We start from the raw sequence: 17,946 nt of genomic DNA, 5'->3' as shown, positions 1-17,946 counted from the left end.
CCTTCAAGATTAAGCCTGAAGGCTGATCTCCACAACTACCACTAGGATAGCTTTCTAAAGGTTATCTTTGACCTCATACATCTTAAGGGTCGTGTGGACTGGTACAGGGTGCCCACTTTAACTAGTGGACAGCATACACCAGCCCACCTTCTCAGACCTACCCCATAGCCGATCTGTAGTGACGCAATCAGTACGCATAAAGCAATACTTTGAAAACGTACTTACAAATGTTCGTATCGGGTTAGTCCTAAGTCAAAGAATTCATCAAACTCTTCCTACTTCCCTACTTTTCTTAAGGCATTTCCAGCTACCGGAAGTGGCTAGGTGTCAGTGTGTGAATTCACCGCAAAACTAGACAGCAAACAACACTACCACCGTGACGTATTCAGTGTAGAAAGCGGTTAACAATAACAAACTTATTACAACATGTAATCAAACCCAACAAGCGAGTGATTAAGAATTGAATTTGGTTAGTGGGGCTTTGTCCTTTCTCAGTCTGTACCTTCACTGTATGAATGCACTCTGTGAGCCTCATAGTTACATAATGATACCATGCTAGGTTTATGGATGTAAAGTTCCAAATCTGGTGGTTCCATACATTGCCAAGTCAAATGAGAAGTTTGGGTGTTAAAGCAGCCATCTTGCTGCTACCTTGTTGCTTCAGATGCCTGGTCTACCATGCTGTCTGAGAGGAAGAGGAGACAGCGGCCTGTGTTTTATAACAGGTGTCTTACTGGTGGGCTGTAGGCAGTGGTATTTGTATCACATGCTTTCAACAAAAAGAGTTTAACTATAAAACAGGTGTTGCATACCCTCTGATGGTAGGCATCATTATGAAGCAAATGGTGGAGCAGAATAAAGTGAAGTGTAGTAAGGGAATTGCGGGATTGGCAGTTCTATAGTCCATCCCGGGGGCTGGAAGGTGGGATGTTGTGTGGTGCGTATGTGGTTATTCAAAGAACTTTCTAATGAACAATCACACTGAAGATGATGCCCATGGTAGTCATATCCGTAGAGCTGCATGTTGCCGCAAGATTCTGCACCAAACCCCCATTGATGGGGATGAGTGCATGTAAAATGAGGAGGATACAGGTAGAAGTTAGTAACACATGGGCACTGAATGTGTATATGACATATGGCACTCGAGCATCAACACTGATATATGTTGCTAGGAAAACCTGCATGGTACCCTGATGATGCTACCGCTGTAGGGCTATCCAGGGTATAGCCTCAATTAATCCCACCATGTGGGTTTTTATTTTAAAGATCAACATAGTTGCTTCAACAGGAGCAAATAGGATCTCTGATTAGGCGGGCTTCAGTGCTTGGGTTTGTCAATGATAGTCCACATGAAATCATATTCATGATGTCCTAGAGGTGGCGTGTTATGATTAACCCTGGGCATAGCTGGTGTAGCCGGACTATGCTGAGGTCCACGGAGTTGGGAACAAACTCTGCTTCGCTCCCCTCGCCACCCACCTCCACTCCCAGACGACGAGGAAGAGGAGAGTAGTCAGGGGACGCCACAGTACAGGTAAGAGTTTTTTGTTTTAGTTTTCATTAATGTCTAATTAATTGTTAATAGGGGGTAGAGGCGGGGGCTGGCCAACTCCGCTCTGCTGCCTACTCCGCGTTCTCCGCGTAACGTGGAGTAGGCAAATCTCCGCACACTCCACGGAGTTCTCCACCCATGCCTAGTTAATATTTTATGTTACTCCGATGTTCTAATTTCATAATCCTTATTTTTTAAGTGGTCATTACCTACATATCGTAGATCACCTGGGCACGTGGTCAGAAAAACTGACTCTCTCACTCATAAATTATTCTGTGCATCTCCCAGGCTGTGTACAGTCTTAAATCTAATCGTGCCTCTGGTGCAGTGAACTGCAAACACAAAACTGGCCACATGGTAAGGATCTGTGACCTAGGGTAAATGCCATAATTATGTCTGGTAATCAGCAGGACTGTTCTTAGGGCTGATGTTGTGTGGACCAAGAGATCTTTCAGCTTCTGACTGCATTCAAAGGCAAAAAGTTATTTTTTTTAAGACATGGGTTCAGTGTGGCGAGTTTTGCCAACCGTTCCTGTCCACTACCAGATAGCTAATTCCTGCTAAATGGTCTGCAGCAAACATTAATTGACCTTGCCTTGAGGCAAACCATTGTCCTCTCAGTCAGAGGTGTAAGCTCTCTCAGCCAAGGATGTGTATTTTTGCCCCAGAGGAATGAGTGGCAAACCTGGTTTTAAGCCATCTCTGACTAGGGGAGCCTGAAGCACATTTGTACAAGTTACGTTTCCGCTTTAGTTAACAAAAATCTGACTTCACCATTAAATCCGATTTAAAAAACTAACTAAGCAGGAAATCACTTTGAAGCATTGTGGCCACCATACAACGTGCATAGATATTCATTTCTATAGTCAGAGGTGCGTAAAAAGACAATTGCACCACCTTTATCTGCTGGTTTAAGTGTGTTCTCAGGATCATTGGCAAGGTTATTGACAATCCTCATTTCTTCATTGGATAGATTTAAACAGCTGCAGCAACCATCTCTAAAGGTGATGGTGGTGAAGACCATGAAGTTGTGAACAGCCTCTATCTTCTGGGACAAACCATCAAGAACAACTGGGCAGATTTACAAGCTCCTTGCGCCTCTTTTACGCCGCCATTGCGTCACTATGGTGATGCAGCAGCGGCGCAAAAGATGCGCCATGCTGTGGGGTATTTACAACGTGACGCATCTGGGGGATGCGTCATGTTGTAAAGCCCTGCGCATGAAGTAGGTGTTCCTGCGCAGGGGGGGGGGGGGCGTTCCGACGCAGGAACACCTTCCAAAAGTGGCTGAGTGAAATCTACAAGATTTCACTCAGTCACTTTTGAGCCCATGCTGCGTCAAAACCCTGCGCCTGCTTGAAGCAGGCGTAAGGATTGATGCAGCATTGTGAAGATAGGGCCCCCCCAGAGCATTGCTGGAGCTGCGTCGCGCTTGCGACGCAACTCCAGCAATGCGCCGCCTTTACGGCACAGATGCGTCACGCATCTGTGCCATTTTTGCCCCATGGTGCGCCGCATTGTAAATGCAGCGCATTCATGGTGGCAGAGCCGTGGCGCACAATAACTGGCACATCCCTGCTGATATGCAGGGATGCGCCAGTTATTGTGAATCTGCCCCAAAGTTTCTAGCAGTCAAGACGTATGTCGCAGATTATCATTGGGCAGAACAGCAATGAAAGATATGGAAAACAATTTTAAATGTACTGATGTAAAGTATCCAAGTATAAAGGTCAGAATTGTACAAGACAAGGTATTCCCAACAAGAGTCTTCCAAGAATGGACAGCCAGGAAAACAAGCAGAGCTATCCATCATCAAATCAAGTGAGAACCTTACTCGAAGCATGGATGCCAGATTGAAACACACATAAATCGTATATAACCATTTGCCCGGAAAAGACTGTGATGCTTGAAAAAAAAAAGAGGACGACCAGCAGCAAGGAGGATGGATTCAGTCACAACAGCAACAAAAGTGCATTCCGGAAACGGTCTATCTATGTGGTCGCCAGGAGTTGTTATCGACTTGGTAGCACCAGAGAAGAAAAAACTCCCTGTCCCACCAGTGCTGCACCCAGGCATGTCATAGGAAGGTTTCCACATTGTATCAATTATGTCTGGCACCTCTGCCCCATTGACTGGAATGTCAAAGGCTATTTGTAAACAATACATTAAAAGACCCACTAAATGCCAATGTTCCCAGGGTTAACTTGAGTGCAATCACATCGAATAGCAAAAGACAGACATAACAAATCCAGCTTCTTGTGTGTAAACACAATACACATAGTTGCAATTCAGCCCCAACGATACTAGCAGCTCCTAATTGTTGCTGTGTCCTATTTTCACTGCTCCTTTCAGTAGTCTTTAAATCAACAGTTTTATTGTTCTTTCAACATATAACAATGGGTGAGCTTTGAGTTCCTTGGGTCATGTTTAGAGTGTCATGCTGTATATGTTTTTTTGCATTTTTTAAACATAGCGCACAGTTGGCCCAAAGGCATCAGAGCACTTTACATGAGCACCAGAGTACACTACACAAGTTCAGGTTTTGTTATTTTCTCTTTTTTTAGACACAGGGAGTTTGAGTGATTTGCCCAGAAACACAATGTGGAGCTGACTCCAGGATTCAAACCTGATTCCCCAGTTCTAAAAGTCGGCAGATCTGGCCCTTACGCCACATCTCCTCCTCCTCCTCCTCCCCCCTCCTCACCTATGTTGGACTTACTGGAACATTCCACCTTCTAGACTAAACTTTGACTGCTAGATTGGCTACATCTGAAAAGTCAGTGTCCTAAAGAGAGTAAATTAGGGAGTAAATTGAGTAATCGATTCGCTTGCAATATTTTTGGTGGCTCTAGGATGAGAATACCCACCACCAATATTACCTGGTAATCACTGACAGCCTCATGTCCCTGTGAAAATGCCTCACACCAGTGTTTGTTAAGGACAGGTGTAATTGGGAGCTCTGTAGATGTCGCAGTACTGGTTTATGGAGGGGATGGTGGTTGAGAAACAGATCCAATTCAGGAGTTCACTTTGCATTCTGGTACTTGCTGTTTTATTTTGTCCATAATACCTGTAAGACTGTTGGTACTGGAAGCCATTGCCATGCATACATACATCTCTGTCAAGCAAGGGCATGCCATGCAATCTACCACACATATACATACGCCAGTCTTACCTATAAACCAACATGGGTATTCACTAAAAACTCTTTTTTAAGTGTTTACATTCACCTTACTTTGGAGCATACCCACTAACACCAATGAAAGCATGTTATTTAGAAGCAGACGCAGATTCTGGCTTCCAAGGGAAGCCTTAGAACTGCGCTGAACCAAAATACTGACTTCTGAATATCAACCCATGACATAACCACACATGCCAGGGATCAAGTCATTGGGCGACCCGGCCTAGTCACACATGCCAACCACTGCGTGCCCATACCACTGAACTTAGACCCACAAGCGCTCCCCGCTCCATCAGCTACCAAAACGCCCACTAGGACCCACATCTCGAACCAATCTAGACCCTCTAACACTCATCCTGCACTAGCTATCAGAAGTGCCCCCAAACCCCTATCCTCCTGCCCGCGTAATCCTCCCGTACTACGGACTGTTGAAATGCCTATGAGGGCCCAGAGCACCTCCTTGGACACGTCCAATAGGGCCCTGAACTACGGACTAGTTAACCTCACCACTAAGCGACCAACCAATCAGACAGAATCGCTCCCTCCCTTTCGACCCCCTGTCCGCAAGGTCTTTCCTCTCGTAGGGGCGATCGACCTAGCCCCCAACACTCTGACCGAACCGCTCATCTGAAACTGACCCGTGGCCCGCCACGTCTCACCTCCAAGTCACCAGTACACCCTATCAGAATCGCTCCCTTGCAACTGGCCTGCCTGAACGCACCTCTCTTAGAGATATTGATATTCTTCACCACAGAGCCACCGAATTAACCCTAAGAATTCATAAGTCCATACTGGACCTAAAGCACCTCCTTCACATCACTGAACTTTCTCAAATCTCCGGCTCTCGCAGAACACAACTCTCATTCCCCGCCAAGCCACTCCTTCACCCTTTCCCACTATCCCTAAGACACTTACGCCCCCTCAAGCAACCCTGCCACCTCTCAGAGGAAGAAATCATTGTGCTCCTCCAGACCTACAAACCCACCCCTGGCACGCTTATCCTGCCAGACCTCACGGAAAAAGAAGTGGCTGACCTCCTCATTAGCTACGAGTCTGCCTTGACAACCCCATGCCCCTCAATCCTGAGAAAAGAACACCCTATCCGCTCGGTGGCAACCAACCCCAACAGATCTGCCACTCTCCGGGTCAGAGGGGTGGTCAATAGCAACCTAGCTAGAGTCCCCATCTCTGCATCTACCCCTAATGCTCAATCCTACCCTTCCTTAACCGGCCTCCTAATAAAATGCCGATCAGCAGTAAAGCATGCATCTGATGTCGCCGACCTCATCCTTAGACATAAATCGGACTTAGCGATCCTGACGGAATCTTGACTCAAGGAATCTTCCTCGCCCTACCTAGACCTCGTAGTCCCACCCAATTACAACATCGTAAGGATGGAGAGGCACTGAAAGAAAAAAGGGGGTGGCATTGCCTGCATCTACCGCTCTAACCTCCTGGTTACGTAACTGCCGGTAGTCCCTACAGACTTCTGCGAATACCTGGCACTCTCCGTCTCCAACAACACCTCTCAATTGTGCAAACTTCACATATTTTACCACCCCCCAGGCAAGAATGACACCTCCATGGACCTCCTCATGGAAATCATCACAGCCAAGGTCTCTCCAAACTCTAATGACATTTTCCTTGGTGACTTCAACTTACACTGGAACGATCCCAAGGACCCTCAGTTCAATGCCATCAGTGACTTCTTAGCCGACCTAGCCCTTAACCAAGCCTGTTCTCTTCCTACTCACTCGAAAGGTGCCACTCTAGACTGGATCATTGCTAAGGAATCAGCGGTCAAAATTATCTCTATTGACCCATGTGATTGGTCAGACCACCGCGCCATCACCTTCCTCCTGCCCAGCTCTCACAAGGCATGGACAGCGCAATTCGTGATTCCCAAACGTTGGATCTAGACACCAAGAACCTCGAACATGGGAAACTAGCAGTGCCTTGGTGGACCTATCTCCCCTTTCCCCTCAGTGCACCTCAGTCGACAACCTAGTGGATAACTACTCCTCAACCATATCAGACATTCTCGATGACCTGGCACCACTGGAATTAAAGAACCCAGATCAAGGACAGGAATCCCTGGTTCAGCGGATCCCTCAACAAGGAGAGGCGATCCCTTGGACAGACTGAACGAAACTGGAAGCAACACCCATCAGCAGCCCATCTAAAACTTCTCCAGCAGGCCAGAAATGCTTATAACAAGAAAATACTTAACTCTAAAAAAGAATTCTTCAAAACGAAAACCAATCCAACAAACTAGCGAAAACCACCGAGGAAACACCCAAACCCTTAAAATCAAGCGAATCATTTTCTTCCTTCTTCTGCGACAAAATCTCTGCCCTAGAAAATGAACTTAAATCCGCAACTCACCGCCAAAATCAAAATCTACCAGATCCTCTTCCTCTCCAGGCGCTATCTTCCCAAACCTCACCCAAACATCTAGCGCACTGGTCCAACTTTAAATTTTATGACGAACACTCTATCTCAAAAATTCTCGCCTCCTTAAACCCGTAACAACCACTTCAATGATCCTCTCCCCTCTAACTGCCTAGCAACCGCCTCGCAGGCTATCATTCCCTCCTGGACCAGAATAATCAATGCCTCCCTCCAACAGGGCTGTATTCCTGACTCACTCAAGGCTGGCCAAGTTGTCGCTATACTAAAAAAATCTACCTTGGACCCTGCTTCCGCTGAGAATTACAGACCCATGTCCGACATCCCACTCCTTGACAAAGTTCTAGAAAAATGTGTACAACGCAGCTGAGCCTACACCTTAATAACGTCCACCTGCTAGATGACATCCAATCTGGTTTCAGACCTGGACACAGCACAGAAACCACCCTCCTCCACATCGTGGATGACGCCCTCCAAGCCCTCGACCAAGGCAAAACCTGTGTCCTAATCCTCCTAGACCTATCTTCTGCCTTTGTTACGGTTAACCACGAAATCCTCCTTGAATGACTCAAACTCAGGTTGGGGTTAGATGGCACCATTCTTGAATGGTTTAGATCCTTCCTCAAAAACCGCTCTCAGAGAGTCCTCATCAACGGCAATCTTTCCGTCCCCTCTCCGGTCACGGTTGGAGTTCCCCAAGGATCAACCCTCTCCCCTACCCTCTTCAATCTTTACCTCGAACCACTCACAGAGGTTTTACGTTCCGCCAATATCTCCTACCTTATGTACACAGACGATACATAAATCTATATCAAAATCTCCACCCCTGAGGATGAGGCACTAAAGCTGACAGTCCATTGGCTCACCGCCAACCAGCTTAAACTCAATGCAAATAAAACTGAATTTCTCCTAATCTCCCCACGCAAAACCAACCCGGAGATCCAGGAATGGATCAAGAGCATCACAGCACTAAATTGCCCTACAACCATTGTAGACTTTGCGAAATCCCTTGGCATAACCCTCGACAGCAGCCTGAACATGCGCGGCCATATAAATTCAATGGCGAGACGGCCAGGTTCCACCTGAGCTACCTAAGAAACCTAAAACCCTTCCTTGAGGTTTCCGACCTCAAAACGGCAATCCAGGCTCTAGTCATTTCCAGACTAGAATATGGATGCTCCACTCTTGCAGGGCTACCTAAGAACTCCCTGGCCCCACTGAAAAGCTGCCTCAACACCCCTGCCAGACTCCTAACTGGCTCAAAGAAATTTTATCACATTTCTCCCCACCTCAAAACTCTGAACTGGCTTCCCCTAGAGGCCAGAATCCAATTCTAACTGGCCTGCATCACTCACAAAGCTCTCTACTCCAATTTCCCTTCTTTGCTCACCCATAAACTTGTGATATCAGGAGGAGTCAGAAACTCCTGATCTGACAAAGATCTATTGCTGCAACCAGCCCGCTTCTGCAAGAAAAAAACCTACAATCGGGCCTTCTCTGGGGCCGCTCCAAGAATCTGGAACTCCCTGCTACCTGCCATTAGAAGACTTCCGTCCTTGGCACACTTTAAAATGGAAACCCAAACCTTCTTAAAGGGCAAATACCTCATCTTATGACTACATCGCAATCACCGGAGCAACTTGTTTCCATCTTCCACCTTGACATCATCCTGCAAAGGACACCTAATACTGCACCCCTGGATATCCCACCCAAGAGTGGAGGCTGCAGGCCTTCTGTCATAAGTTTCTTCCTATTGCTATCTTTTTATATTGCTTGTAGCCTGGACTTTAAACTGCATGCTTTTTTTTCACAATGTATAATGTATCCTCGATCTTACCTTAAACTGCGTGCTTCTCTTGTATAATGTATAATGTATTCCCCAATACATTATACCAACTGTTCTCCTCCCTTCCTAATGCTTTGTATGCCACCTTCAAACCTGTAAAGCACTCTGAAACCCTCACTGGTTCGCACTCTATAAAACCTTAAAATAAATAATAAATAAATAAATAAACAATATCAAGAACAGGATATCAAAAACCTCTGTATCGTCAAGGTATGTTTATACAGGTAAGTACTGATGTACTCTTTGTACCTTCACGTGTAGGTATCTTGATGATATGCGTCATCAAGGTATGCAGAAGTGATGCTAAAGGGGCCATCTATCATAGAGATAGAAATAGTTCTCCTTCCTCATTCTCTAACAATCACTAAGAACAAGCATTCTAGAATGTTGCTCTGTCGGATGATGTCAGCTAGGGCGTTGAGATGTACTGGGACATCATTTATTGGATGGCCGCTTTAAGAGTAGTATATCTACACTTCCTTATATGTACATACCTTAATAATATAGTAGTGGTCAATATCCTACACTCCATATTGTTAAAGGTCAATATTGTGCCATTGAATATTGTGTCATACGTTCTCTTGGAATCGTCTGGAAAGTGGCCATGGGACTACCATATGTCCAGGTGTGCCATAGCAGAGACTTCATAGCACTAGATTATGTGTTATATAGATGGCAGTAATTATATAACAAAGAATAAATTGCAACCAGGATGAGCTACTCTTCAGCCTCGGAATAAAACATTTTAGCAAGGACTCTGGTCTTTGTAGGGGGTAGGTGGTAATGCCTGAGAAAGTAGCACAGGATAGATTTCTAGCTTTCTAGCGCCAGGACACCCCTGTGTTAGGGGTAGCTGTCGCACTTAATAAATCACAGTATTATTTCTTACTATAAAGGTGTCCCATGTTGGGTGTCATTGATTTATCCAAATGGTACACGCTAGAAAGGTTCTGATATAAATTGCTGTACTCAATGTTGTTCTAAATCTTGGGGGCCCACCACCCTGGGTTCGCTGTAAAAGATGTGTACTCAAAATCGGAGAGGCACACCAAAGCATGGAATGAACCCTTATTTTTCATTCATGATGTAGATAAACTTCACAATCCAAATTTCAATAAGCTGATCCGGATTCACTAAGTGATGCTCATAAATAGCCCAAAAGCACTAAGGCAGTTTATTGCAAAATAGTGATCTTTATTTTATCTTTGTAACATTAATATGAAACACTGAAAACATGTTTCGTCCCAGATACAAAAGGAATTCTTCAGGGACTAGTTTTTGATCTGATCCTAATCTTTTCGTCATAACAGTATATTTTGGCAATGTGTTGAGTGTTGAATGCTTTGGTGTGCCTATTTTGTGTACAAACACTTTATCTAGCCATATCTCCGACTATAGGCTCAATTATGAATCTGGCAGCCCACGAACCGACAACCTTGTGGGGTCGCTGCGGCGGCGGTCTCCCTACCGCCATATTGCCATTAGGGTGTCTGGACCGCCAGTGCCTCGCAGCAGTCGCCAGGGAACCACAGTTCCCTGGCGGTGTTGAGGCATCAATATGCTTGCCGGCAACATCGCGGTCCCACCAAGCATATTAGGAGTTTCCTCTCTGTCATGGTTATCCCTCCTCCATAAAAACCCTGACAGAGAGTAAACAAAGAGCCCCCTTATGCCTCTGCGCCCTGTGGATGCATACGGGGGATGTGAATGCACACCAGTTCCTGCATGGCATGGATTTTTCAGTCTATTCAGGAACTGCTTTTGGAGTCGCCATTGTGGTGCGCATTTTTAGAGGAACCGCTGTGGGAATGCCAAACATTAGTCCGCCAGACAGGAGTAAACTCCTAATCTGACAGGCGGCCTGACAGCGGCTTTGACGGTACGGCGGCGGGGCGGACCTGGCGCCGCACCTCCGAAGTCGTAATCAGGCCCTATGTGTCCTGATACTTGTAATTTAGCTTTTTGTCAGACTGCAAGTTACTGAAAGCAAAGAAACGTGAGATGCAGGTGAGCGCCACATGCCTGGCATGGGGCAACCCACCTCAACTAAGAGCAGTACCTGTAAATGGAAGCCAAGGCAGAAAAAAGGTCGAATGGTGTGGTGGGGAGCTCTCTGCCGAGGAGGGTATTGACCAGAGTGATTGTGGACATGGGAGATTTGGTGCAGAAAGCACATTTAAAGAGAATACGAAATAATCCTTTGGCACATGCAAGGGGTAATGGCAAGAACAAGCCCAAATGCCCAGACTGCAGAAATCAGCATGTACACCATATATTCTTAAAATTACAATAAATGATGCGACCTTTGGCCACACCTTTAACAGTTCTGCCATGCCCCGACCCATACCCCCTCACCCCCCAGTTTGGTGAATACCTGTGCTTCTCTTTTCTTTGACTGGGGTATTAGGTGGATAAACAAATATACAGACAGGCAGACTTACAGATAGATAGGTAGCCTTAATGAACAAGTGCATAGCTGGATGGAAAGGCAGTGAGAGGGTGTAATGAATGGACTGACAGAGAGAGACAATGAAACAGAGACGGCCATGTTGAAACAGGCATAACGTTCTCATGGGTGCACACAGGACACGCTTTACAAGATGGCGCATCTCACCTGGAGAGACGGGGTCCCCGGGTGCTCTGAACAAGGTGGCTGGGGTGGGTCTGCGTCTTCTGATCTGTTGGGAGAAAAGAGCACGCGATCATCAGAGGAGGCAGCACAGTCATGAACCTGCACATTTAAAGCGGCCATCAAGTGAACGATGTCGAACTGCAGATCAACACCCCAGCCAGCCTCATCAACGAAGCAAAATATAGCGCCCACTATTGTTCATTGTTAAAAATGCAACACTGAAAAGAGAGAACTGCTTTCTGTACACTGGAAGGCCCCTTTAGGAGGTCTATCATAATTCTGTTAGGATTTGAAAATATATTTACCTCATTTAATGTTAGTTATGCAATTTATCTTTGAGCAAACATCTCTCAAATTTGTTCAACCATCAAAGACACTTCTTGCCCTGTTTTAGGTGTGTTTATATGATGTAGTCATATGACTGTTTACAAGTAAAGAAGCGGTGTGGCAAGACGAAAATAATATTTATGTAATTGGAAGATGGATCATTGAGCCGAATGCTTTCCACTGACAAGTGCGGTGATGAGTTCGAACCCTGGCAAGGTGACTCAGTTTTCCATCCTTCCAGGAGGGTAAACTTTATCCATTACAACAGGTAATAGCAACATCAGTAAATTACAGCTCTTAGAAAGGGCAGAGGTGTAGCATTTAGCACAATATGGAAAGTTATTATTATACCTTATTCGTTTAATAAAGGTTAACATGGTACCTCCCATGCCTCCCATGTTAATGGAGTTTCATTCATCCCCTAGATACGGAACTTCAGTGGAGTCCCCCACCATCAATACCCTTGTGCACTCCAGTCGGGTTTCACCCATCCGGATCTATAGTCTAATACACCGTCCCTTATCAGTACCATAATACACTTCAATGGAGTCTCACCATCCCTTATCAATAGCCTAATGCACTTCAATGCAGTCTCACCATATCTTATCAATAGCCTAATACACTTCAATGGAGCCTCACCATACCTTATTAATAGCCTAATAAACTTCAATGGAGTCCTGGCCATCTCTCATCAATAGCCTAATACACTTCAATGGAGTCTCACTGTCTCTTATCAATAGCCTAATACACTTGAATGGAGTGCCGCCCATCCCTTATCTATAGGCTAATACACTTCGAAGGAGTGTCACCCGTCCCTTATCAATGGCCTAATACACTTCAATAGAGCCTCACTATACGTTATCAATAGCCTAATACACTTCAATGGAGTCTGACCATACCTCATCAATAGCCTAATACACTTCAATAGAGTCCCACCCATCTCTTATCAATAGCCTAAAATACGTCAATGGAGTCTCACCGTCCCTTATCATTAGCTTAATACACTTCAATGGAGTCTCACCGTCCCTTATCAATAGCCTAATACACTTCAATTGAGTCTCACCGTCCCATATCAGTAGCATAATACACATCAATGGAGCCTCACCGTCCCTTATCAGTAGCCTAACAAACTTAAATGGAGTCCCACCCATCTCTTATCAATAGCCTAATACACTTCAATGCAGTCCCACCCATCTCTTATCATTAGCCTAATACACTTCTATGGAGTTCCACCCATCTCTTATCAATAGCCTAATACACTTCAATGGAGTCCCGCCCATCCCTCATTAATATCCTAATACACTTCAATGGAGTGTCACCCATCTCTTATCAATCGCCTAATACACTTCAATAGAGCCTCACTATACGTTACCAATAGCCTAATACACTTCAATGGAGTCTCACTGTCTCTTATCAATGGCCTAATACACTTCAATAGAGCCTCACTATACGTTATCAATAGCCTAATACACTTCAATGGAGTCTGACCATACCTCATCAATAGCCTAATACACTTCAATAGAGTCCCACCCATCTCTTATCAATAGCCTAAAATACGTCAATGAAGTCTCACCGTCCCTTATCATTAGCTTAATACACTTCAATGGAGTCTCACCGTCCCTTATCAATAGCCTAATACACTTCAATTGAGTCTCACCGTCCCTTATCAGTAGCATAATACACGTCAATGGAGCCTCACCGTCCCTTAACAGTAGCCTAACAAACTTAAATGGAGTCCCACCCATCTCTTATCAATAGCCTAATACACTTCAATGCAGTCCCACCCATCTCTTATCATTAGCCTAATACACTTCTATGGAGTTCCACCCATCTCTTATCAATAGCCTAATACACTTCAATGGAGTCCCGCCCATCTCTCATTAATATCCTAATACACTTCAATGGAGTGTCACCCATCTCTTATCAATCGCCTAATACACTTCAATTGAGTCCCACCCATCTCTTATCAATAGCCTAATACACTTCAATGGAGTCTCACTGTCTCTTATCAATAGCCTAATACACTTCAATGGAGCCTCACCATAACTTATCAATAGCCTAATACACTTCAATGGAGCCCCACCATAACTTATCAATAGCCTAATACACTTCAATGAAGTCCAGCCATCGCTTATCAATAGCCTAATACACTTCAATGGAGTCTCACCGTCCCTTATCAATAGGCTAATACACTTCAATGGAGCCTCACCGTCCCTTATCAATAGCCTAACACACTTTAATGGAGTCCCACCCAACTCTTATCAATAGCCTAATACACTTCAATGGAGTTCCACCCATCTCTTATCAATAGCCTAATACACTTCAATGAAGTGACACCCATCTCTTATCAATAGCCTAATACAAATCAAATCAAAAAAGTCTTTATTCGATATTTTTCAATCATAAAAGACACGAATACAATACATGCAATGTCATAAAATACCATTAAAAATGTGGATTCCTTATTTAAAAAAATATCATTAAAAATGCATTTTTCGTTAAAAACAAACGATTCTGTATAAAAGTTAATATCATTAGATGATGGTAAACAAGTAATCACTAGGATTATTATATCCTTAGAATTTAGAATTTTAAAAACATCAGTAAAGAGAACAAATTGGCCATGGAGAAACAGTACACACAGGAGACACCATACCATATATATAGAACAGCTAATTATTGCGGAGTGGTAGCTGTTGTAACCTCCAGGCTAATTCTTTTAACCCCTTGGCCGCTGTGGTAATTCCGCCGTGGCGCTGGGGGGGGGGGAGGAGGGGTTGCACGGTGCCGCCATGTTTGTGACAGAACCACTCCGTCACGAGCCACGGGCGGGCTGTGCTTATGATGGAGTGGTTCCGTCACGGCTCCGCCCGCACAGGTGGCGAATCAGTGCCGCGTGGGTGGAGTGGCCGCGGCATGACGGAACCACTTCGTCATGAGCACACGCCACCCGTGGCTCGTGACGGAGTAGTTCCGTCACAAGCATGGAAGGGGTTAAGGGCCCATGTCCAACTCAAAAACTTCGCCATTGCTATAACTACATATTCGCGTGTATCTGTTTTCAGGATACGCAGCGCTGTTTGGCATGATCTTGTGCCAAAGTTTAAACAGATCATCTTGAGCCATTTGTGTCGACGGCCCTTGTATGCTGGACACACAAACAGTATGTGGGCTATGGACTCTTTCATCGTTAAGCACGTGGGGCATTTGGTGTCTAAAGCATTATGCCAATTTGACGTGAAAGATTTCATAGGGAGGGTACCAACTCTAAATTGATGATATAGTTTCCTGTCACAAGGTCTTGCGATAAAATCCCAATATGCTTCAGGCCTCAATTCATACTTATGTTCTAGAAAAATGCCTGTCAGGGAAGTACTGCTCACCAGTGACATGGACTTAAGATTGACCATGTCCCTATGTAGTGCTTTATAATCCTTTTTAGATGGAAACAGGTTACCTACTGGGTCCTCCCACAAATGGCTGAGACCCATAACAAAATAAAGTGCCCTTGATCTTTTGCAGCCACTTAATTTTTGTTGACATGTCTGCTTCTCTAATATGCTTCACTGTATTTGCATATGGTAATAACTCCAGTGTTGTCCATAATCGTCTCCAGTAGGGCAAGAGTCTAAAACCCGCAACCTCCTCAAATGAGGTACATCCCAAGTCTAAAAGTAATGGTTTAAGGGGAGTCGATTGAGGAAGACCGGTTAGGGATATCAAGAACTTATTTCGTGCAAGAACTAGGGGAGTTAGATTTTCAAAGCCCCAAAGCTCTGCACCATAGATTATCGATGCCCTGATTTTACCTTTGTAGATCGTTAGAGCAGGCCCTACCGGTTTAGTGTGGGAAAGTCGATGCTCTTTCAGTAGGGCACCTGCTAATTGGTTGTGCCTGAGGACTAGTAGATCTATCTGGGGCTTCCAGTTCATCCTCTTACCCATTGTTACACCCAGATATGTAAATGTGTCAGTTTGCTCCAAAGAAACCTTGTTCATAACTACTCTGCCTTTCACTATTTTCTGTTTATGCAACACCATGAACTTTGTCTTATCGACATTTACTACTAGCTCATAGTCATTGCAAAAAACTGTAAATCTGTCCAGGGCACGTTGCAGATCTGATTGAGTTTTGGACAGAATTAAGGTATCATCTGCAAACATTAATAGTGGTACCTTTGAGCCGACAATAGTGGGAGCATCGGTTGGATAGTCAGTACAGTATATAATGACCTTGTTTATGAATAAGGGAAAGAGAGTAGGGGCCAAAATGCACCCTTGTTGTACCCCCTTGTTTACTGGAAAGTGATCTGTTAACCCGCCCTGTTGTCCCCACCGTACCTGGGCATAGTTAGACTCAGGCAGTTTAATAAAAATTAGTAGGAACTCAAGAGGCATCCCTGCTTCCTTTAATGTGTCCCATAGCTTGTGTCGGGGGACCAAATCAAACGCTGATTTTAGGTCTATAAATGCCGCGTAAAGAGTCCCCCCAGCTAAAATCACAGTACTCCAGTAGATCATCATAAACCTGAAAACTTGGTCGATAGTGCTAACATGAGGGTGAAAACCCGCTTGAAAAGTGGATAGAATGTCATGAACATCTATCCATGTGTTAGCTATACTCAATATACAAAAGAGTTCTATGTTGTTCCTCTCTCAAAGGAGGAGGGAAAGACAGAAGTAGCTGTGCGTAGAAGCCAAACGTAAGGTCCTCACTGTGCCTCAATGAGGGAATCCTGGGCATGGGGATCCTTTTGTTGGATCATAATGCCCTCACACACTCATTACAGGTGTCATGCTTCATCATCTGGGCTGCTTCTTGTTGGGGCGGCGATGCAATCCCCAACGGGCTCCCTAAGAAGGGGCTCTTTGTCGGAGATCTTCTATCCAACTGCCGTATGATGAGTGCGGGTGTGGGGCCAACAAGTGTAGATGCTATGTTGTGAATTAAAATATCAAAGTGCCTTGTGTCTGGTGGTACAGTTGACCTTTCAATTCGAAGAAGTTTTCTGTAAGTGCCAAGGTGGCACAGTCAATTACAAAGCTAGGCGGGGTAGGTGATGTCCAATTAATTTTACTTAGATCCTCCTCTATCACCTCTAGGGTGGCCCTCTGTGGAATATTCGTGTATAGGGCTTCCACATCTAAGGTGATGAGGAAATCTATCTCATTGGCTCTTGGGAATTCAGTGATTAAACGAAGGATATCGGTGGTGTCCTTGAGGTAGGATGGAATAGTTTTAACCAGAGGTTGAAGAAAATGGTCACAAAATTGTGAGAGGGGTTCCAATATAGAATTGATGCCTGAAACGATAGGTCTACCTGGTACTGGGCTTACTCCTTTGTGGATTTTAGATAGGTTGTAGAAATAAGGGATTTTAGGATCCTTCTTGATCAGAAAGGATGCTTCCTTTTTGCTCAACCAACCTTGAGTTTCAGCTGAAGTCACCATGGAACATTGTGAGTGTTAATGAACATCTATATCTATGTTATTTCTTTGTCCTTTAAATGCCTCTTTCTCCCCTACAGGTAGATCCAGGCAGGTTGAAGATAACGTAGGGTAAACTTGTTACCTGTTTTAACAATTTTTTTGTTGTTGTAGATAGCATATATATTTTTTCACAGTCCTGAAGAATTGCAGGGTTAATACACCTAAGAGCGAGAAACATGTTGACCAACACACTTTAACAGGAGCACATAGACCCACAGAGTTGTACATGATAGCGCCCTGTTGCACTTCTTTTAACTAGGACAGGAGACCCCCAGAATAGAATTTGCTCATTTAAGGTACTCCCAGCCCTATTTTAATTCACCACATAGCATCTACACTTGTTGGCCCCACACCAGCACTCATCTTACGGCAGTTGGATAGAAGATCTCCGACAAAGAGCCCCTTCCTAGGGAGCCCGTTGGGGATTGCACCGCCGCCCCAACGAGGAGCAGCCCAGATCATGAAGCATGACACCTGTAATGGGTGTGTGAGGGCATTATGATCCAACA

The 17,946-nt window shown here is 44.8% G+C and overlaps 1 protein-coding gene across 3 annotated transcripts in view; it reads right to left on the bottom strand.

Moving 5' to 3' along the window:
• Window positions 1-17,946, bottom strand: part of PPP1R1B (protein phosphatase 1 regulatory inhibitor subunit 1B) — a 350,866-nt gene that overhangs the window by 157,327 nt on the left and 175,593 nt on the right. For all 3 annotated transcript variants that reach the window (XM_078645651.1, XM_078645648.1, XM_078645650.1), the window contains exon 2: window positions 11,603-11,666. In XM_078645651.1, the coding sequence (XP_078501777.1) occupies window positions 11,603-11,666 (64 nt within the window). The remainder of the gene's footprint in view (window positions 1-11,602; window positions 11,667-17,946) is intronic.

This window comes from Lissotriton helveticus, chromosome 5_1, assembly GCF_964261635.1.
Source record: "Lissotriton helveticus chromosome 5_1, aLisHel1.1, whole genome shotgun sequence".
Lineage (NCBI taxonomy): Eukaryota > Metazoa > Chordata > Amphibia > Caudata > Salamandridae > Lissotriton > Lissotriton helveticus.
Note: the sequence above shows the minus strand (reverse complement) of the source record. Positions and strands in the feature narration are given on the sequence as shown.